The sequence below is a fragment of the Bemisia tabaci genome, chromosome 9 (assembly GCF_918797505.1).
Source record: "Bemisia tabaci chromosome 9, PGI_BMITA_v3".
Lineage (NCBI taxonomy): Eukaryota > Metazoa > Arthropoda > Insecta > Hemiptera > Aleyrodidae > Bemisia > Bemisia tabaci.
The window spans coordinates 23,524,875-23,547,041 of record NC_092801.1 but is presented as its reverse complement, the minus strand read 5'-3'; the positions used below and the strand labels follow the sequence as shown (position 1 = coordinate 23,547,041).

The following is a 22,167-nucleotide window of genomic DNA, read 5'->3' as shown; positions in this document are numbered from 1 at the left end:
TAACTCATCGAAAATTATTGATACTAAAGCTCAGCAACCATTCTTTGAACATTCTTAGATAAAGTGTGCCCAAAAAGTTCAAACTAAGCTAGAGTTTTGATGGTTCCAAGTTTAAGAAAAGTAATTTAGAGAAAAACAGCTTTTCAAAACTCTAATCTGGCATGTTCAAGATGCAAAGTCAGTAAATCATAATGTTCCTTCATGCCCTTTTTCGATACTTGAATAAACTTAATGGCTGACAACTTTCTCTTTATGACACTAGAAAGAGTTTTTGTGAAAATCTCCAAATCCGATTTTTTTACTCAACTCAACGAAAATGGCTGCATTGAAAATTTTGCCCATGTGGACTAAGTTTTCCTTTCCTGTAAACAGTCACAAGTGATGGTTCACTGTTTGTTTTTTCCCATTAATTTTGAATTCAACAACTAATCAAACATGGTTTAATTTTTTTGTCATGGGAACGGAGTTCCCCATGATATTACAATCGTTCCGTTGCTATCGCTATGGGATTCCCTATGCCTCTGCGACCTTGAGCGTTTCGCCCAGTCTTCGATTTTTGGTTGATTTTCCAATGTATCAAAAACCGTTGTATTTTTTAGCCAATCATGTCTCTACGTCAAGTTGTGTTGATTTCTAAAATTCGCTTTCAGCGAGTTTTTTTCCACCTTGAGATGTCGTGTCTGACTGGTAAATCTGCGCAGAACCACGAAGTTCCGATTTTGGGCAAATTCTTTTTTTTGGGAGGTTCTGATTGGTTATTTTTCGCCATCAGTTTTCTGTTCGTTGGTGCAAAAGATCGCCTACCTCGTTGCTCTTGAGAAGCCGCCATTATCCCACCTCAAATTTTAAACATAGATATAAAGAAATAATAACCATCGTACAAGGTGGAAAATTGCTCTGGAGGACCCGTTACGGATATATGAGCCAAAATCAGAACTCGATTGATGGATTTAATCCATGAATACAGAAATATTGCCTCAGCTTACTGCCGCGATCGCAAATGCATGCTGAGATGAACCTTGTGACACATGACAGCATAGGTAAACAATGTCTCACAGAGTAATGCGCTTAATCCGTTGTCTTTATCACGCCAGTGGCCGAACCGTTGAAATCTCAAGGACGTCTTTTGTGAAGCCCCGCTCAGCGTCCGAGATCACTTAACTGTTCTCTTTTTCTCCATCCACATCCGAGCGGCGAGATAGCTCAGTTAGCTACGACACTTTTCTGACTCTGGGAGAGCGTCACTTTTTGTGCGAGCGGGGGTTCGAATCTCGTAGGGGACAGCTAATTTTTACTGGTTGTATTGAATGTTTTAGACCAATCATCTAACAATAATTAATACTTGGCAACTTAGGAAGCACATAGGTCCCTTACGATGCGTATTCGGGCATATGTGTAGAGTAAAAATATCATACGTAGGGTGTCCCAAAAGTACCGGGACTGGTTCTGTAACTTCAAAAGTAAGATAGATACAGACATGATTTTGGTCTCATTTTAAAGATCAACTCAATACCTATCGATTAAAACCAAGATCAGCTCAATCGAATAAAAATTGACGGAGTTATGACAATTTGAAATTAGTGAGGAAAGTTTACCCCTACGGTTTTTAGGAAGATTTGTCGCTTACCAGGATTCAAAAAGTTAATATTCCTATCCACTTTCCTCCGAATCTTCCATAACTTCCTTTTGCTTTTCAAAGTACCGTCCATCAAACCGGATGCACTTTTTCATGCGCTCTTGCCACTTATCCAACATTGTTTTCCTGAATTCTTCCTCTGGGATGGAGTTGAAGAAGTTTTGAATTGCATTCTGGATTTCGGTCTTCGATACGAATCTTCGTCCGCGAAGCTCCTTTTTAAGTGTAGGAAACATCCAAAAATCACATGGAGCCAAGTCAGGGCTATAAGGGGGATGAGGGATTGTTTCAACTTCATTTTTACTCATAAATTCACGTGTTAAGCTCGATGTGTGAGGCCGCGCATTGTCTTGATGGAGTATCCACGAAGCTTTCAAGTCCGACCGTTTCCGGGAAATGTGCATTCTCAACTCCTTTAGTACTTTGCAATAATACGCACTGTCAACTGTTGTGTTTGATGGTACAAAATGTTGATAAATGACACCTCGAAAATAAAAAAACACAATAAGCATCTCTTTATGGGCCGACTTTTCGATTCACGGCGAAGAAGAATCTTCCTTAAAAACCGTAGGCGTAAACTTTCCTCACTAATTTCAAACTGTCATAACTCGGTCAATTTTTATCCGATTGAGCTGATCTTGGTTTTAATCGATAGGTATTGAGTTGATCTTTAAAATGAGATCAAGATCATGTCTGTATCTATCTTACTTTTGAAGTTACAGAACAAGTCCTGGTGCTTTTGGGACACCTTATGTATACTTTACGCGAACTTTAAGCGAACCTGAAACTTAAATGCGTTAACTTCCGAAAACCATATATAATCCAACGAAAATAAATAATTGGTACATAACAGCTTTCTTGTATGCAAAGAAAATAATTAAAAATGTTAAAAAAGAGATGTCAACACAAAATTACATAGCCCCTTCAATTCAGAAGATACTACAAACGAACTGTACCTTAACATTTTCATATCCCAGAAGCTAACGTTCCCATGACGAATATTGCTATCGCTAGCGATTGCAAAATCCAACTTGTTTACTTTCAATTTTCATAAAAGTCAAGGGTTAATTTTAAAGAAAATTTCAAATTGAATTAATGAGAGTCAATAAATATTCTGTGTTGTACCTTGTATCCTGTGAAAAAAAACCTGAGTATATGGCCAAAGAACAATACTGCCGAAGACAACTTTGACGAAAATGAGTCTGCGAGTTCGCTGCATTCTACAGTATAAAATATAGGAGCGCTGTAATGATACTGTAGTAGGAAAAAATTGCAAGAGCAACCTTAAAATTACATGAATGGCGAAGTTTTTTCTCCTTCCTTTCAAATTATCAGTTTGCAAAGGTGGTCTTGTTCCTCAGCCATGGATGAGTTCTTAAACCAAACCCCCTAAGGTGACTTTATTGAAGATTCTACCTCTGAAAATTGTTTAGTACCTGTTGTAATGAATTGTACGGAAGTCTTAATTCACAGAAGATTATTCTGATAAACAAAGCGGTACTGCTGCTGAAAAACTATAGTTGCAAGTCATCTCTACACAGAGAACAGTTTTGAGCAGTTTTGAACAGTTTTAATCGTTTTATTCAAGATTAAAACGCTCAAAACTGTTTTTAGAGCTCTAATGCTCAGTGTTTAGTGTCCTAAGTCACTGTCCCGGAGACAATATCATGGACCATCAAGAAAAAAGTTTTTCTGCTTGTAGAAATGTATATAGAGTTTTTTATTGAGCATTCTTTGTATTAAAATGAAGGGAATTTGCAATACAAAGGCTTAAATTTTAAGGTACTCCGTGGAAATTCCTTGTCTTGAAATCTTCTTGAGAGTATCTTATGTACATAGAATCCCCCTCTTTTCAAGGAAAGGTATTAAGTCAAGGATTCTTTAAATAGCATAGTTGAATTCCAACCCAAGAATACAGAGTCCTTGACATATAAAACAGGTTAGCTGTAATTTTCAATCTGTAATGCAACTCCAAATCTAATCTCTCTCTTCTCTTTTAAGATTCCAGGATTAGTTGAGAATCGCCCGAGTGTTGTTCGTGGCGATAGTATTTTCATAAGATCGGACAGAGACAAAGAATTCAGATATGAAGGCAAAGTGGCGCATGTGAACAAAGATTCAGTCGAGCTTCTATTTGATCCTCGGTGAGGTCCATATTTTTCACTTGTATTAGGATATTTGAAAATATCGATGGCTAAGAAACAATTCCGCCTATCTGCAAACCGATGATTTTTCAGGACGAAGATAAAACTTCGCCATTTCTGTAATTTTGAGGTCTGATTTGCCATTTTTTTATACATTATAGTGCTTAAACGCGGAATTGGAAAAAACTAAAAACATTAGCTTTAGTATTTTATACTGTAGAATGTGGCAAAGTCGCTCACTCATTTTCGCTTAAATTTTCAGTTTAGCAGTATTGTTCCTTAGCCATTGATATCCTCTTTTGCGTTTTTCACCACTTCAAACCAAGGTTAAGTTATGTCTTTACTTGAAATATTTTAAGAATATTCCTAAGTGAGCGAAGAAAAATCATGCAGGCTTTGTTAAGTGCATAATGACAGTTTGTTCTCTTTCCATAAAATAAAATGTAACAGGAAGTTTGCAACATGGCAACTACACCAATCAATTATACCATCAGTAGTTCGCTTTCAGGAACTCTTAAGGAGAGAGGGTAAACCATGGTCATGACCATCTTTTCTGTTATGATAATAACAGTGCTCACTTTGTTGGCTCTTAAAAATTTCAACTTTTCAACCGAGTACTTAAAAGCCTAAAGCGGCAAAACTGCATAAATGTGTAATTTTCACATAATACTCTTCGCTCAGAGGATGTAAATCATCATAGTTTTCAAGAAATGACGCCAAATAGTTTTCCATGTAGTAAAGAAAGTATGACAGGAAGTCTGCAATCCTGAAAATCGAGATAAACGTTTCTGTCGTTGCACCATCAAAACTGTGAGTATGCTTTCTTTGCTTTTTCTCCGTTTTTCTTTTTCGGGAGGTTTGCGTTGAAGCGAGAATATTTTATGAAAATATAAATATTTTATAAAATATTTTGCAATCCACTTCAATTTTTCACTGAACGCTTTCTTTTTAATTCGACATGATATCTTAATCTTGTTCATTTTATTCAAACAGCTTTTACCGACTGTATAAACCTGGTGATAAGGTTAGTGTTCAGTTCGACATAAACACGCACCAGTTTCAAGTAGCCCACCGAGCCATTGAACGCATGAAAAACTTCGACATTCTGTTTCCTACAAAAGATATCCTCCTGAATGTTGATCCTGATACGCCAATAGAATTCTTTGATGATAAAATCAAGTCTAATCCCGAACAAATGCAAGCTGTGCGGAATTGTGTCGATGGATCATCTTTTCCCGCTCCATACATCATATTTGGACCTCCTGGAACCGGGAAAACTTCCACCTTAATCGAAATTGTCAAGCAGGTCAGTGTCCCTACTTCTTTAGAATAGCATAGTCAATGCTAAATGCTCTAAAATCTCAGTTGTCATCTCTTCAAAAACTTGGAAAACAATTAACTAATTAACTGCGTTTCCTAAAATCTCTTAACGAATATGTTCATGCTTTTTTGGATGCCTGAAGTTGTGGGCAGGCTGTAAAAAAGAAATCATAGAAACAGCTTAAAAATGTCATCAAAGTCAAACTTGTTTCCTCGTACTCGCAGGTGTGCAAGTTTGGAAGGTATCAGTCTATTTTTTTTTTTTTTTTCAGTTTCTATTTTAAATTTTCTGGTATATTTTGCAATTTCTCTCTGTTTCTCAAAACTTATTTTCATTTTTCTAAATTATCTTGCTGGACATGTTTTTGAAAAAATAGATGAATGGTTCTCCATGTAGATAACAGTATCTCTCCAAACGCTGTCCATCGAATGAAAATCAATTGTATCTTTAATTTTAAATAAGTAATCTTTTCTCTCTGACACTCTGTGCAAACAATTTTTATAATAGTGACTGCTGCATAACATAACAGCATAGCGTAACATAAGCATAACGGCATAACATAAGCATTAGCATAGTAACCGTCCTGTAATTAATTTTGAATTTACATTTTTCATATAGCTTTGGCTGCGAGCAAGTGACCGCAATTTTAAAATCATGATTTGTGCGCCTTCCAACTCAGCTGCTGATCTTATCACTGAGTTGCTTCTACTATCAATCCCTGTGAGTGATGTATACCGTTTATACTCAGTTTCAAGATCCTATGATTCCGTTCCGGAGAAAATCAAGAATTCCACCTCTTGCAATTATGATGGTAACGGGAGAGTATGGTACCCTGAAGTAGGTAAACTTAAAGCATACAAAATTATAATCACAACATTGGTGGCATCTGCAAGGTAAATATCAATACCATCACCTGTTTTTAATTTTTTTTTAAATGTGAGCTGAGATTTATTAACACTATGCCAATAATCGCCACCTGAAAAAATATCTACTGGCGTGAGGCTTACAATGCCCCGAAAAGTCCTTGAATTTACTCTAATGGACCATCAGTCAAGGTACAAAACTGAGCACCCTGACATATATTTCCTCTTCAAAATTTTGCGTAGACAAGGATAGACACATCCAACGCACACATCAAAACTTCCCAAACTCAACTCGTAGGTTCGAATAAAACAATTTTGTTTCCCCTTGTTACTTTGCTCTTCCTGCTCATATAAAAACCAGTGTCTATGCCAGTCAAATCAAGCAGTAAACTGATTTCGATATAATTCGGAAAATTTTCGTGTCCGTTGACTTTTGTTTTCTTCACAAGATTGAAGGTCTTTTGAGGAAAGGAGACAGAGGAAATGTGTGGAAGACCAAGTTCTACTTATTTGCCTAACATGTTGGTTTCTTTGCCTGATTTGGCCCTTACAAATAATGGTTTTATGCAAGCCGGAACTTATTTTCTGTTCATAGTGTGAACTGTGATTGTTTATTGCTCTTTTTTTTAATTTTGGAAATTTTTGATACAATCAACGTTTTCTTTTTGAAATTCACGTTAAAAAAACATGCGCTGTAGTGCTGAATTTCTTATCCGGTAGTGCTCCATTAGGAAAAATTTTGTACCTCCTCTTGAAACCAGCCTTTAATTATTATTTTAACATCTGGTCTTTTTATTTGCGACCATTTAAAAATTTGGTCTTTTCCTCTCTTTTTTGATAAGGACTTCTGAAGTTTTGAATAGCCTTATCAACAGGCTCAGTGCCAAAAGTTTTTTTTTGAGTTATCAACGCTCGTATATCAGATAACTGCTACACCTCATACCACTAACATATCTTTTGGTTGTCACAAGCACTACTTTAGTGTTATAACGCAGCATGTTGTCCTTGATGATTAGATCAAAATGTCTGTCTAACTCAATTTTCGACTTTTTGGCACCCAGCCCATAATTGATTATCAGTCTTCACATGTCCTGCTCACCTTTTAACATAGGTAGACTGACCAAAAGTCAGGAATAAGAAATAAAGTAAGAAAGAATACAAGTGAATAAGAGACATTTGCATCCACAAGCCATTCTCTGATTCTCCTATAATTTCATGGTAGTGTTAAATTTTTTTTTTTTAATTTCAGTAAAAGCTGCGATTTTCAATAACTAATCCCTTAAAAGTCTTTTGTTTTAATTTTAAAATGGCGTTATGAGTCCCATGGTGGTAGAAAAATGCTTGAACTTTTCCTCGTCAGACGGTATCAGTTTCTAATGCCAACTTTGTTTTCCTTTTAATTTTGTATTAGATTGGTAACGGCCGGTCTTGGGCTGGACAACCATTTCAGCCACATCATAATAGATGAAAGTGGTCAGGCTGATGAACCACAGGCCTTAATTCCGATCTCTGGATTTGCTGGATTCAAACCGAAAGACGGTGTCCGCCGAGCTCAAATTATTCTCGCTGGAGATCCCAATCAATTAGGACCTATCATCTGCGGCCGTTTATCTGAGCTTATGGGGCTTAGTAAGTACCTAAAAAAAGTGATGATTTTGAAATTTAAATCCTAAAATTTCATCCTCTTAATCTATCAAGTATGCTTCCATGATGTTTCTACACGTACAAAGCTTTAGAAATGTTGAAATGGATAAGAACTTTGAGATCGCTAATTAGGAGGATGAATTTACTATGTGCTTATGGCTCTGCTATAACATCAGGAAGAAGTACATCAATCAGACACTTTGAAAAAGTGCAAAGCAGAGAGGTAACAATGACAATCTAGTAAATTTCGTAAGAGGGTGTGTCCATTTACCCGAAAACAACCTTTTTTTTTTAATTTAATGTACTGCCTGCCTCGTCCATCAAAGGTATTATGAGACAAGCCCAATGCGGATATTTTCACAGGGTCGTCTTTACATTTAGTGGGGTTTCTTACCACTTGAGGCTAGCAGTGCGCTAATGACACAAATTCGAATGAACGCAGCAGAATTTCAAATTCAAAACGTGGAGGGAAATTCAAAATTTCATGAAGTCAAATTAATCGAATACATTTGTGATTAATTTTTCAATTTGATCATGATTATAAAAGTGAATCGCAATTACGATTGACGTTCGATTAATACCCACAGCTCTAAACAAGACATGAAGTATTTTTCATGCCAAAAGTGCAATAGTTGCATCTGATTTTCATTAGGTGTGCCATTAGAACAAATCAGTTTGAACATTGCAGGAGTAATGCTAGAGCAAATTAGTTAGTCTACATTTACTTTGATCCATCCTTGTTTGTCCATGTGTTGATAAAAAAATAGAGGAGGAAATAAGTATAAATTGTTACATTTTGGGTTTATTTTATAGATATTTAATGTTCGTTGTCTGTAATTTTTTGCTTTTTCCAATTTTTCAGACATTTCACTTCTAGAAAGGTTAATGAGCCTTGAACTCTACCAAAAAAACAACAATAAGTACAACCCTAATGTCATCACAAAGTTGGTTCAAAACCACCGTTCCCATGGTGCTGTGATTGAAGTCTCCAATATATTGTTTTATGACAATGAACTGAAGGTAAATAAAAGATTGCTGGAAAGTCAGTGTTACAAGCTGGTTCACTTTAATTAAAACGTATGATGTAGGCTCAAAATAAGATGAAAAATCTGCTTAGTTTCGTTATCTCTAAAGGATGTGCAAGCCCCGTTTATTGGTTCAAATTTTTTTCGGATCAAAGGAGTATGAAATTGCAAAGCTTGTAAAAAAAGTTTATCACAATTCTAATTAGTGGCTTTTTGAAATATATTGCTAATGTATTATCTATGGATGTGTGTGAATGGTGATTTGCAAGAGCAGAAGTAATACACAATGAATGGTTCAAAACATTCTTTTTTTGTATTTGACTACAAGTAATTTAAAACCACCAATATACGGAGATAATACAACCAATATGAAAGTATTTCAATTTTTGTTGTTGATAATGCTGTTTTTTTGCCTAAAATTCGCACCATTATTCAGGACAAGATACCAATGCATGCAAGTTAAATAACATAAGAAAAAGTATAACTATCTAATCATTCCCAATTCATAAGACTTCAGAACACCAGTATTGTTACAAAATATCTCGTAATTTCTATTAATTTAACCTCCAAATTTTTATTAGTCCTGATTGCTCCATCTCATTAACGGTCGTTTTATTACAGGTCAATGGAGACAAGAATATAATAAATATGGCAGTCGGCTGGTCTCAGTTACCAAATAAAAACTACCCTGTCATATTCCATGGTGTTAAAGGCGAAGAAGAACGTGAAAGCTCCTCACCGAGGTAACTTTCTCAACGGATGACTTTACTCTTTACTTAGTATTATGTAATCAGCGAGGAGGTCTGGGGTTTGTATGAAAAGTGCGTTACAAGTGCGTTTTCCAGGACAAGATACTAACGCGAGCAAGTTAAACAATGTAAGAAAAAGTAAAACTATCCAATCATTCCCATCTCGTAAGATTCAAGATTAGGAAAGGAGATCATAAAATTGGGAAAAGTATCCTGGGCAATGACTAGAAGGCTCCTTATTTCTTTGAACAAGGAGTGAAGATGTATCCAATTTTAAAAAGAGCTGTACAGACTTTTTCCAAGGCTTTGAATGTGTTTTAATTTTTTTGAAGATATTTGACATAAGCCTCTGATCCATTAATACTGCTAAAAATAATGAAATCAATAATCAAATGATGCTCTTTTGAATCTTAACAAAACCTTACATGTTGAAGCCCTTAATCATGGAATATCAAAATAATACAGACTAATTTTGACACCACTTTTTTCTGTTTAAGTTGGTTTAATCGAGCAGAAATCGTTACCATCGTAAAATATTTGAAAGCGATCCTCGAACCAGGGAGTTTCAATGGACAGACAATCAAGCAGGAAGATGTTGGAATCATTTCTCCATATCATAAGCAGGTATGAGTCCTATTTAAAATTTTGTCAATAACCAATAAACAAAATTCAGAAGGTGAATTCATATCATGACTTAAAGGGGACGGCAACCTTAAAAACAAGTTTGGCTAAATCGACCAAGAAAAGTGTGCAATGACAATGCTGAAATCTGTTTGCGAATACCTACATTTGTTGAGTCGCTATTCGCGAAAAAATAGCTGAGCGCGTGACATCATGAGCTCCGTCTGGCATTTCGCAGTCTGCACTCTGCATTCTGTCTCCGGTGGCAAGTGGCCGACGCGCGTTCGTGATAAGTTATTAGTTCGCCCCAATCTCGCTCGTTCTGGGCCGACTCTATTCTTTGCTTAGGTTCAAGACAACTTCGCAGCACCAGACAGCAAACGCGCCAGACCTCAAGTTGTGTGTGTGTGAATTGCAGTCAGACCAGTCAGACTTATAATCTTTTATATCTCTACCGATTTTGCGAATTTTTCATTCGGGACAAGACCATTTTGCTTCTTATACCTTTCTGCTTCAATTTTCAATACTATCTCATTTTCGATTTTAGGGTTGCCGTCCCCTTTAAAAGGCTAAACTCATGAGTCGAAAATGACTCATCAGATATTGGGATTTAAGAGATGTGCCATGAATCTTGGTGTCAAAACTAAATTTACTCTTTCACCTATTTTATTTCTTATTTTTGACTGTTGACCAGCAAATATAGCAAGACAAGAATATTTTTTAAAAGTGGAAAAAAGGGAATCTTGGAATCACGGAGTTTCTCTTTCACTGACCTCCCAACTGATTTGCATCAGTCTTCTATCAGAGCTTTTTTTCATCTGAATCGCAGAGGACCGCAATACTTTTTTATCTCTGTCCACTGTTGCGGTCCAATCCATTCCATGCGTTCCAGTATAATGCTTGAATTGCTTCTCTGAGGCGGTTGTCGAGCGGTTACTTGCAATTTTATCTTCAAGCCAAACAGCAGAGAACCTAATCGGTAGCGTTCCATATTGATAAAAAAAAAAAGCCCTGTAAGCTTTTTATAGGAATATAAATTAGGGAACATCAATTTTTTGTTTTTTGCCATTCTCATTATCATACTGTCATAAATTTGTAAAACTTTCGCAATTGCCTCATGTCGATCGCTCAGTTGAAGACAAAAATGAGCCACAAATCAACTTGCTATAAGGTTTCCAGTGTCGGATCAACCCAATTGGTTACTATTTTGTCTTAATTCTTGATAACTGATTTTGAGGCATTTGCTTTCAGGTTATGAAATTGCGGCGGGCTTGTGAGCTTCAAGGCTGGGCAACAGTTAAAGTCGGTTCTGTCGAAGAGTTTCAAGGCTCTGAGAAACTCGTCACCCTTGTAAGCACCGTTAGGTCCAAAGCAGAAGTCTTGAACCAAGACCTGAAGTACAATTTGGGATTCCTGAGCAACCCCAAGGTATGGATTTGTTATGCTCATAAGTTTCAAACGAATCCACAAGCGTCAGAAAAATAGAGCTATAAAATAGGGCTTTTTAGGGGAAAGGATTAGGGCTTTTAAGGGGGCTTTTAAGGGGCTTTTCTCTCCAGTTCAATTTGTCTTTATCTTTCCTAATTTGATTAAGTCCAGAATAATGATTCCAAGAATTTCAAATTTATAACGGGTGATAAACTAAAAATCTGAAGTCAGTTGTAAAAATTACCGTGGAAATCACCTTTCTTCGTATTTTTACCATACTACACAGTATTACACTGATCATCAAGGTGAATCCTTACCACTTTCGAGAACCATTCATTAGTTGGTCATTTGATAATTTCTGTATTTTAGGACTCTTTTTTAAAAGAATAAAATAAACTATAAATCTAAAAGTTTCTACTGGTAGGTTGAGTATCAAATTGTTCTAGAAAGTGCTCTAAGAGCACCCTAACAAATCATTGAGCTGTTGCGTGCTTTTTCACCATGAAGAATTCCATTGCCATTTTGTTACCATGACATTAGCTGCCCTTTCGTGTATGACTACCATTATAAAGGTTAATTTCATAGAATTGACTAAAGCTCAGTTCACAGAATACTTTTGAGCGACGCATTAAAAAAATTCACTTGTTTGATTCAACGCTTTCATCCAAGAATATCCTAGTACTTGTGCCATCTAGTTGCTCAAATATTTGATTTCGTCAAGCTTACTAATAAATAAGTTTTAAAAAAAAAAAGAAAAGAAAAGAAAAAAAAACCACTAAAAATTAGCTTGAATTGTATGTAACAAGGTGGAGAAATGGTGCTGGGCCCACACCATTTTGCGGGAAGAACAAGGCCAAGAAATTCCAAAAATCATTCAATCAGAGTCAAAAAGATTTTTGCTCTAATGAGTACCAAAAAAAAAAAAAAAAAAAACTGAGGGGAGAGAGAGTTCAGCTCAGGCACTTTGCATTGGAAAATTATTGATTCCAAATGCAAACTGCCTGAGCTGAATAGTCTCTAAAAAATCTTTTTGACTCTAATTGAATAATTGTTGGAATTTCTCGGCCTTGTTTTCCCCGCAAAATGGTGTGGACCCAGCACCATCTCTCCACCTTGTCTAATAAATAAGTAAACCCCTCTAACTGTGCCTTTCTTTTTTTCAGCGTCTGAATGTTGCCCTAACGCGAGCCAGAGCTCTCTCAATTGTAGTCGGTAACCCAGATGTCCTGTTATGGGACCCACGATGGAGGACCTTCATTTTGCAATGCCGCAGCAAAGGCGCCGTTTCTAAAAAAGGGTATTTCAACAAGGAAGCACTGGAACAATCAAGGGAGGTGCCAGATCTAGCACAGGATATGGATGGACTTAGAATCTGAGCGTAATTGTAAGTCTGATGGCACTGTAGGAACTGATATTTTCTCAATTAGAAACCAGCATTTGGTTACTATTGAGAAATAAACAACTCAATTGAATCAGTGAGATCGAAAACGCACCAATTTGGCAACTCGAAAATGCACAATTTCCATTATAAACGGTGAATTTTTTATAAAGGTCATTGAAGTTGGGGCATCTGTTCCAACTTGGACCTTTAAAATGTCTGTAAGTGCTTGTCTTCTGGCACCAAAAATCTTTTTCCTCAGACTAATGTCTTCATCTACTGTGCAGTTTTGTGTGTGTCTTGATTACTTTCATTTTTCAGAGTTGGTGTGTTTTTGTTCTCACTGATGCAATCAGCCTGTTTTCACTTTCCAGCCAAAGTATCACAAGTGCCATTACTACCAAACTTTTCGAACTTGTTCAATTTTTTTCTCGAAAAGTAATGAAAATCACTTGCAAATTTTACCCAATATTTCTTTTGCGATGAAATGAATCACTGAAATTTTCATGAAAATGTGTTCAAATGGTTCGACGGAAAAATTATATTAATATAGAGATGTATGGAAACATAGCGTCTGAGTGTAAATAGCACTTGTGATACTTTGGCTGGAATGTAACAATGTATGCCATGGCAGTGTTCCGAGTTCTGAGAAATAACTTATACATAAATTCTTAAAGCTTGACACTCAAGGTTTTCAATAATTTGAAAAAATGAATCAGTTAATACAAAAACTTTTAGTCAAAAACCGTCTTTTTGAAAATAATGAAACTAGGTGCAGAAATTTCGAAATACCGCAATTGAGTTACGTCGTTTCGCACTTTGGCCATCGAAATGTGTCTATCCATGGGAAAACGGGACCATAACGCATGCACTCATGCAGGCAAGGGATCGTGCACATTCCTTATGGAGATGTGTGCCGCGATCAATTTCCAATTTTTTTATTACATTAAACTCGTTTTTAGATGTGGATCTAAAGTCATCATTGCTCCAACCTTTTACGTGGCACCATTTCCGTACAATCCGCGGTTGAAATTTTGATAAGTAATTGAAGAAGGGAGGCCAGCGCATCGGTATCTATCTCTCAGCACTTGCTGAAAATGAGGAAAACTTCGCAGTGTTATCTCGGATTCCACACACGTTTTTGTTTCACCATCCAAATCAGACTCTTTTTCTCTCTCTCTTTTCCTCACCTATCACCAGCTGAGGTTTTTATCATTAAATTGCTACGCTGCCTTCATCTGTTGAAGAAAATATCGAAAGTTCTACAGCGGATTGAGTGAAGATAGTGCAATGGTAACTTTGGAGCAGCATTCATAGACGAGTTAAATGTAATTAAAAATTGGAAATCGATCAAGGTACACACTTCCACAAGGAGTGTGTAGGGTCTGTTATTGGAAGGGCAATTTTGACATGTTGTATACTCCATAAATCTGGAGATATAACTTGCCATCAGCTAAGTCAACTTCTAGGTCAATAAATGGCATAAAATTTCTTTTTGATCTAAAAATTTTGAACCTCGATCCTGGTAAATCACACTTTTAGGGCTTTTTCTGAAGATCATGTTTTCTAACTATCGTAGGCACCGTTTTGATCTGAAATTTTTAGACAGTTTTTGTGTATGACAGTTTTCGTGTTGACACTCCTCTAGACAGTGGTATCAGTAGCGCGAGTTTGAGTTTCACGGTACTTAGATCCTTCCTCTCTGTGTGGTTTCTAATTCAGAACAATCTCTCCACCTTTCATGTGTTTAATCAGGCATCCCTGCTGGCTCAGTCGGTCCATAATATTTTACTATTTTCTCAAACTTTCCTTAATTTTACTAATATATCGAATATTTTGGTTTTGTTTCAGGCCCCAAGGCATCTTATTTTCATGTTTCCTACATTTCGTCACCTTGTTCAAATTAAAATTTCCTACAGTTCGTCATCTTGTTCAAATTAAAATTTATTTTCATAAAAATATTTTTGTGTAAACTGAAAGTTCTTCACTCGAAAATGAGCTTTTTTTATTCTCCTACGATTTTACTAACTAAATTATTTTCCAAGTGTTGGTTTTTTAAATACCTCAATCCTTTTAAAAAATTCTGTTACCGTATCATATCAACACTATTTTTATTCCATGATGTTACCATTATCTCTGTTAAATTCATTACTAAATTCTTACCATTGTTACTTTTATGTTAAATTTTTTAACCGCCAAGTTCATAGCCTAGTCTTTGTGACAAACTGTTATTTCAACATCCTTACGTATTTTGTTTAAGCATCCTGTTAAAGTACTTGTTCTAGTTCTAAGTGCCATCTAGTTTTATCTTTTAATTTTCTGCTGTACCAGATGTGTCTTTTACAATTATTGACAATTTTTGCCGTTTTCGGAGTTTTAAAGCATAATAGTGAAAAGAATGTTTACTTTCTTAAGTCACCTGATATTTTCTTACAAGAGAACACATGTTTAAATTACTCCAATGTATTTACTTTTCAAATTATTTCTACCCACCAGTACATGGTAATTATTGGTAGGCATTCTACATAGCATTATATTCCCTTTCAGTTGTATTTGTTAAGTTAGATGTTATTCGTTTTTTTATTTTATTTATTCATTGTTGCCTGCAAGCATCTGTGCCAGGTTAGAGCACTCTTTTCAAATCTCAAAACTGCCTTTTGAATTTTGTTGAACACTCAGTGTTATCAGAAATCTATTTTTGTGTAACCTTCCTTATTACATATTTTCTTAAGTCTTGCAATGAAAATTCATTGTCAATTGTGTGATCATCAATCTAATGATTGGTGCTGACTACTTTTCGCTCCGCACACTGTTACATTCCTTCATCCATTTCTCTGGTTCTTAAATGTAAGTTTCAATAAATTTTTTTATAATTTTTTAAGTTTGGACTTAATTATTTCAGTCCTTGAGTAACCTCATCAAAAACATTACTTGGAAAATTATACTGCCTATTCAAAAATGTGAGATTTGTCCTGGATAAGCACTGAATATCTTCCACCCAAGAGGCATTTTCGTGGTGCTTAAATAATAATGATGTCAAATTTTGGCTCAATCCATCGAGTTGTTCTTTTACCACAAGTGGGCAAACTTTGAGATGTTGCCAGCATTGGCAAAATCGGTCTCATTTTAGATTTTTTAAACATCAACAACAGTTAAAAAAATTTCTTTGACTCTTAATTATAATTTTAAGAACTTCTTGGCTTTGTTTTCCCAGCAAAATGGTGTGGACCCAGCACCATTTCTCCACCTCGTTTAAAACCTTATCTACGATGATAATTTACTTGGTCCATCTGACTCTCACCAGCTATCTCATCAACTCCAAATGCATTATCATTTATCTGCAAGATTACTACTAGCATGGATCAAACGTATATTTTCTGGCGGCTGTTTAAAATAGAACCCGCGTTACCATGTTCCGGAAATTAAGGGTTATTAGAGAATCATTAGGAGCCTTCACTTGCCGCATCCTATCCCAAAAATTTTTTTCCTGTCACCATGACATTAATCTTAAAGCCCTTAAGCACACAAAGTCACCAGGTCAGTTTGAGTCTCCTTAAGACTTAGAAATCCGCACTCTTAAAGACCAAACGGCTTTATCATCTACACTCCCTTTTTGCAAACTGAAACTGCAAAAATGCTGATCTTGGTTTGCAGAATTGCAGATTTTCTGTCATACTTCATTCTCAACATGGAAAATTACTGAAGTCATTTATTGACAATTTCAATTATTTTATTTCTCTAAGTACAGAAGAATCTGTAAAAATTGCGAGCAATAATGTTACTTTGGTTCGCTTTTAAAAAATGTAACAGGAGTAGAAGTTTTGAAACTTCAAAACCAAGATAGGCATTTATGCAGTTTCCCAATCGTTTTGAATCAGATTAAACTTTCATTAGGCGTTTCTTGATCTTACAATTTCAGAATTAAGAGCTTTCATACTAACTGATCTATCTCTGAAACAGTGTTTCTATCAATCAATCATATTGTCCCTGCCTTTGTAAAAGTGCTTCCAAAACACCCTGAATCTAGATTGCTGTGCTTCGAATTATCAATTATTAATCTTTTCTTGATAAAAATCTGCGTAATTATAAAATGCGTAAGTCTAAGATGATTTGAGAAATTTTTTATATATTAGGGAAGCATTTCACTCGATAAAAAACATTTCTCCTTCTAAAAGTTAGATTTTTGGACATTGTCTGACCAAAACTTTAGTAAAAATGATATGGTAGGTCAAACTTTTGTTCAAATTGTCAAAAGTAGGACTAGGTTTCAAATGAAGAGAGAAGATTTTTAAAAACAAGTTTTTTTTAATTGTCGTAAAAATATAGGTACAAAAAATTACGCAGTCAATACACAACAGCCTCCAACACTCTTGATTTTCTTCTCTGCTGACCTTGAGAAGAATTTGGCCTTAACAATAACGGGCTGTTTGGGCAGGAAACCTTTGCCCAAAACTTTGTAGTAACCCTGAAACAAAACAAACAATGCATTCATCGTAAATCGTACATTCAGATCCAAAAGTTTTTTCATTGCAATGTTAAGATTACAGTCAGTTGCAACACAGATAAGGTAAAATATTTGCCGAAAAGCAACCAATAGTTGAAGCAACCAAGTAATTAAGTAAGTACCAAAGCACTAAAACATAGCAATCCTTGCTCATCTTAGTACATCACATCTCGTACAGCTCTCGAGGTTTTGGCGTTGGGGCTCTTCCACAGATTGGCGGCTCACTTCCGACTAGTTAAAAATGAGAGGTTCTTAGATCATGAGAAAAGCAGAAAATAAAGTATACAGTAATTGGGTTCGACATTGTTGGGCGTTCGTTAAACCAAAACAGTAGTAAACACTGCTCCGTACTAGAGTCTAAAAATTTCAATTTGAAGCTCAGGTGCTCGTGCATAGTTCATGGAAATTTTAAAATTCTTTACAACTTCCTCAAAATTCAATCCTGCTCTTACTTCTCTAAGTCTTTAAGCTATTGTAAAGTTTAAACCAACTTGCCAAGTGGGAAAATTTGTGTAGCATAAAGAAAATTTGAGACAGAAATCCCTGAGAATTTATGTCAATATCTAACTTTTAATCACACTTTGAAATTACCAACATTTGTATTACTTCAAGCTCACATATAGGTACATAGCTTAAAGCAACAGACAGGCACTAGTGGATGTAAAAATTACTTATTTTTTCACAAAATCCGCGTTAAAAATTACAAGAATGAAAAATACAGCAAGGCAAATACAGGATTGCCGTGATCTCTTACTTTTCAAATTCTCTTGTTATTTCCCTGATTTCTTTTGCTTTTCCCTGACAAACGAAAAAAACTTCCACTTTAATTTATTTCGCCTTGAATTACACTCACTTCTGCTATGCGCTAACACATTAAACTCCCGAACTTTTTGAGTGAATTCCCTGTCTTTCCCTCTTTGCAAGACCCCCAACAACCCTGCAAATACCACATTTTTTTAATGCAGAATAACAGCACTCGGTAAGTACATGAAGAGCAAATAAATAAGTCATCATTTAGAGCTCTTTGTTGAAGAAAAGAAGAATTGAAAAATGGAAAGGCTGAGAACTCTTCGAGTCCCTGCTTCATTGAGCGCCTCTCTAGTCTGTTCGTATTGAATATGTTAGCTCTGAATAAGGGTAGAGTGTTATTTTTTGTTTCGTTGCATTTGCTGACAAAATGTTTAAGTTAGTCAAGTGCTTAAGAGGAGGTGTCGTCCCATTATTAGAACTGTAACAAGAGATTCGCTTCAAACATTGATTGGCAAGAATTCAAATAAAAAGTGAGAGGAAAGTACAGGTCTCCAAGCGTGGCACAACTGGTAATAGACAAGAGCCTACCTTCTTAATTACATCTATAACTGGAGCTTTGTCTCTCCTGTTGGCGAATTGATGCCTCGTGCTTTCTGGAACCAGAGACCATAACATATCTACGTTCACTGTTGGGCAGAATGTTTTGTTCCTCTTCAGATGGAAGTTCCGCATACCCAACTGTAATAAAAGAAGATATTTGAATGAGAAAATGCTACAGATTTGGGTTCATGCATTCTCGAGGGTGCAGTAATTATTTGACTGTGCACACAAAAATGGGAGTCGAAGAGGGGCTTTAAAAATGGGTGAGAAGATTCATGCTAGCGTGATGATTACAAGCAATGCGCCAAAACTCGGACTTTTGGAGACAAAAATGATCGAGTGTTACTCCTTTGAAACAATTGGGAACTTGATATAGAAGGGCCAATTGAGAAATGGGGAGGGCTAAAACTCTTTACACATCCGTGCTTGTTCGGTAAGTGCTTGCCTTATGAACACCATGCAGGATGAAGATAAATGATGTAATTAAAAACATGTGTGTTCTTCCGTGTGATTTTTCTTTCGCAGGCGGTCCGAAGTGGATTCAGTGGAACGCAACTAAGATTTGGGCTTTGATTGACGACCACTTCGGAAGAGGGATCTGGCATTCAATTGGACTGCGCTCGAGGACAAACATAAAAATAACTACACAATGGATTGTGGTCCACTATAGTTCAGATAGAAAAAACTCTACGGTGACCTCTACAGTATAACCGAATGTGAAAAGTAATTGATTAATATGAATAAAATGGGAAAGGCTAGAAAACTGGTCCCACTATTGCAAAGCAGTTTCTAATTTTTCTTGTTAAATTCAGAAGTTAACTGCAGATAATTTAAGTATGTTGGGATAGAAAATGATTCCTTTGTGGTTTCTAAATTTTTCCTCTTCAGTCTTATAGTTTTTCTTCATCTCCTACAGGAAGTGTGAAAGTTGAGACTTTTGAACTAGTGAAGGTCGTGTTTCAAAACACAAGTTCCTGTAAGACAGAATTGATTTGAGGACCTAACAAAGTCAGAACTAGAGTAACTAAGAAGGAAGAGTACAGACATGTCTGTAATTTTTGAAGTTTACAAGATGGAGCTCTTGAGGTCCAAAAAGGCAGCCTATCTATGAATTCATATTATCCAGAATGATTTGTTATTACAATTGTTACAATCTGCCGTTAGCAAATAAAATATTTGACCTAGTTTTGGCATAAAATAACTCATTTTCGCAGAATGGCGCTTATTCAAAGACATTCTCAGCCACTTGCATTTGATATTGGAATTTGAAGATTGGAAGTGACATTTATTGTTTTCAAAGTTTGGGTATTCTTTTAGGCCCTTGGAGCTCCATATTTCAACATGGCAGTAATCTCCTCATATAGGTTGTAGTCAAAACTAAATTCAATCATCTTACATTGAGACTTAAGTTAAATCTCTTTCATGTCACCACTCAGGCGATGGCCTCATCTGGTAAGTAATGATCTACTGGGTAGTGCTGGAGCAGAACGAGTCAGGGCTGAATGGTGCCTCGAAATGAGACGAGTGAGCTTTGGCTTAAACAAAGGTTTCACACTCTCTGCACATGGGCTGATCCTGCTGTGTCATAAATACTTAACCTAATTATAAGCATGGTACTTACTTTTCCGAAGTATCCAGGATGGTATTTGTCGAAGTTGATTCTGTGGTGGTGCATACCACCAGCATTACCACGACCTCCAGGATGTTTCCTGTGTTTACCTGAAAATAACGATCCAACATCAGACTTGCCATTTATTTGAAAAGTTAGTTCAAGAAGCACTAGATCATACAATGATAATGAAATTTATTTAAGAATTGCCTTCTCCTAAAAGCACCTGCTTAAGAATTGTCTGCAGGGGCCACTTCTATAAAAGCTTCTACTACCTGCTTACTACCGCCATGCTGCCGTTGTTGACATCATGATTTCTCGTTTGAGGTTAAGTAAATTCTGTGTGAAAGTTTCATATCCTACAGACATCTGTATCGCATTCTGAATGAAGAGCTGAGAGAATTAAGAACGATGGATATGAATCTTAAACAAAGTAACCTACATAACCTCCAATTGGCCAACAAAATCACACCGCCAACGCGACGCCGCCGTGTATTCTTCCACTACGTATTCCGCAGCCACATTGATCGTGACGTGTGCATTCGAAACCTACAAGCGTGTGGTTCAAACGCCGCTTTAGGCCACCCTAATTTTTGGCACTTGCAAAAAGACTTTGCTCCCATTTGCAGTCATCGAAAAAAATTAGGAAAAAAACTGTAAGCTTCCGTCATTTACTACTTTCAAAGGACTAGATAAAAAAAAATGACTTAACTGACTCATTAACAGCAGTTAATAGGTAACATGAGCTTTCTCCATCTACTTCAGAGAGGTGAGAACCTTTGGTCTCTTTGTTTGTTTGATAAAATTTCATTAATTGCAACTTCAGCTGATTCCAAAATTCGTGGAATCGTTCAACTAGATACGAATTAATTTTACATGAATACCCAAGCCTAGATAAAACATAGGAAGTTGAGACCAATTCAATGGTGATTGACATGAATGTGTTTTGAGCGCGTGGTCACAGTAAGAAAAATTTTAAAGAAGTTGATACTGACCAAAATAAACAAAGCAAAAAGATCCGTAAACTAAAATTATTGCACACAAGGAGTACTTACCAATACGACCGTGTCCATGACTCACGTGTCCCCTAAGTTTACGTGTTTTACGGGTTCCGGTTGGCTGAAAGTGAGGAAACAATCATGAGAATTTGACATTGACTGACTAAACTTCACATATGCTGCGAAGCAACTTTCAGCAGAGGGACTTTAAAACCATTAATATGCTGTTAGGGTTGAATGTGAGCAGACAGCAAAACATTTCTCGGACCAATTGAGCACAGAGCTCCAGATTTTCATGCGTATCATTACTGAATAAGCATATGTCTTATGTGTTGCCTAGCAAAATCCCTCCTCCTTGTTCTTGACTAAAAGAACTTAAACTCTATAGAGAGAGACATGAAAGAGCAGATCGGCTAATCAAAGCTCATGTGTTGGGCGGTTAGCTGTCATCATAGACAAAGTCTTGGAGAGCTTGTCTGATAGAACTTTATCAACATACGGTATGAAACCATATCAGAAATAGACGGGCTAAGGGGGAATAATGTAAATTTACGGATATTTGCTAATGGACATCATGATTCAGACTGCAAGGGCTAGCTGCCCAGAATAAACATTGAGTTGGCCTTCGAGGAAAACTGAGTACACGTAGGATCGGCGAATTCTCCTCCCGTGTTTCGAAGGAAATCGGATGTTGGGAGTATGGCGAATGTGAAAAGCCGTCCGAAAAGACACGGAATTGTGATATAGATGCGATTAAATTGGATAAAAAAGTAATTTTACTCACCATTTTGGAGGCAGTTTACGGAATTACAAATGGAAACACGCAAGATTTTCAGGCCACCCGCTTCAACACTGACGAATATCATCAACCACCATCAGGTTTCACCAGCGGCAACA

General features: G+C 36.3%; 2 protein-coding genes across 3 annotated transcripts in view; one reads left to right on the top strand and one right to left on the bottom strand.

Annotated features, from left to right (window-relative positions):
* Positions 1–15,690, top strand: part of LOC109039216 (putative helicase MOV-10) — a 29,327-nt gene extending 13,637 nt beyond the window's left edge. For both annotated transcript variants that reach the window (XM_019054609.2, XM_072304387.1), the window contains exons 9-18: positions 3,638–3,780; positions 4,774–5,086; positions 5,720–5,994; positions 7,376–7,593; positions 8,471–8,628; positions 9,255–9,376; positions 9,880–10,006; positions 11,255–11,431; positions 12,595–12,815; positions 14,661–15,690. In XM_019054609.2, the coding sequence (XP_018910154.2) occupies positions 3,638–3,780; positions 4,774–5,086; positions 5,720–5,994; positions 7,376–7,593; positions 8,471–8,628; positions 9,255–9,376; positions 9,880–10,006; positions 11,255–11,431; positions 12,595–12,807 (1,746 nt within the window). In that variant the 3' untranslated portion in view covers positions 12,808–12,815; positions 14,661–15,690. The remainder of the gene's footprint in view (positions 1–3,637; positions 3,781–4,773; positions 5,087–5,719; positions 5,995–7,375; positions 7,594–8,470; positions 8,629–9,254; positions 9,377–9,879; positions 10,007–11,254; positions 11,432–12,594; positions 12,816–14,660) is intronic.
* A 1,404-nt stretch (positions 15,691–17,094) lies between these two features.
* RpL27A (ribosomal protein L27A) lies at positions 17,095–22,130 on the bottom strand. The gene is made up of 5 exons (XM_072304399.1): positions 22,055–22,130; positions 21,328–21,391; positions 20,285–20,382; positions 18,652–18,801; positions 17,095–17,274 (listed from the first exon to the last, which is right to left on the bottom strand). The coding sequence occupies exons 1-5, from the start codon at positions 22,055–22,057 to the stop codon at positions 17,146–17,148; spliced, it is 444 nt and encodes a 147-aa protein (XP_072160500.1). The 5' UTR covers positions 22,058–22,130; the 3' UTR covers positions 17,095–17,145.
* Positions 22,131–22,167: the final 37 nt, after the last annotated feature.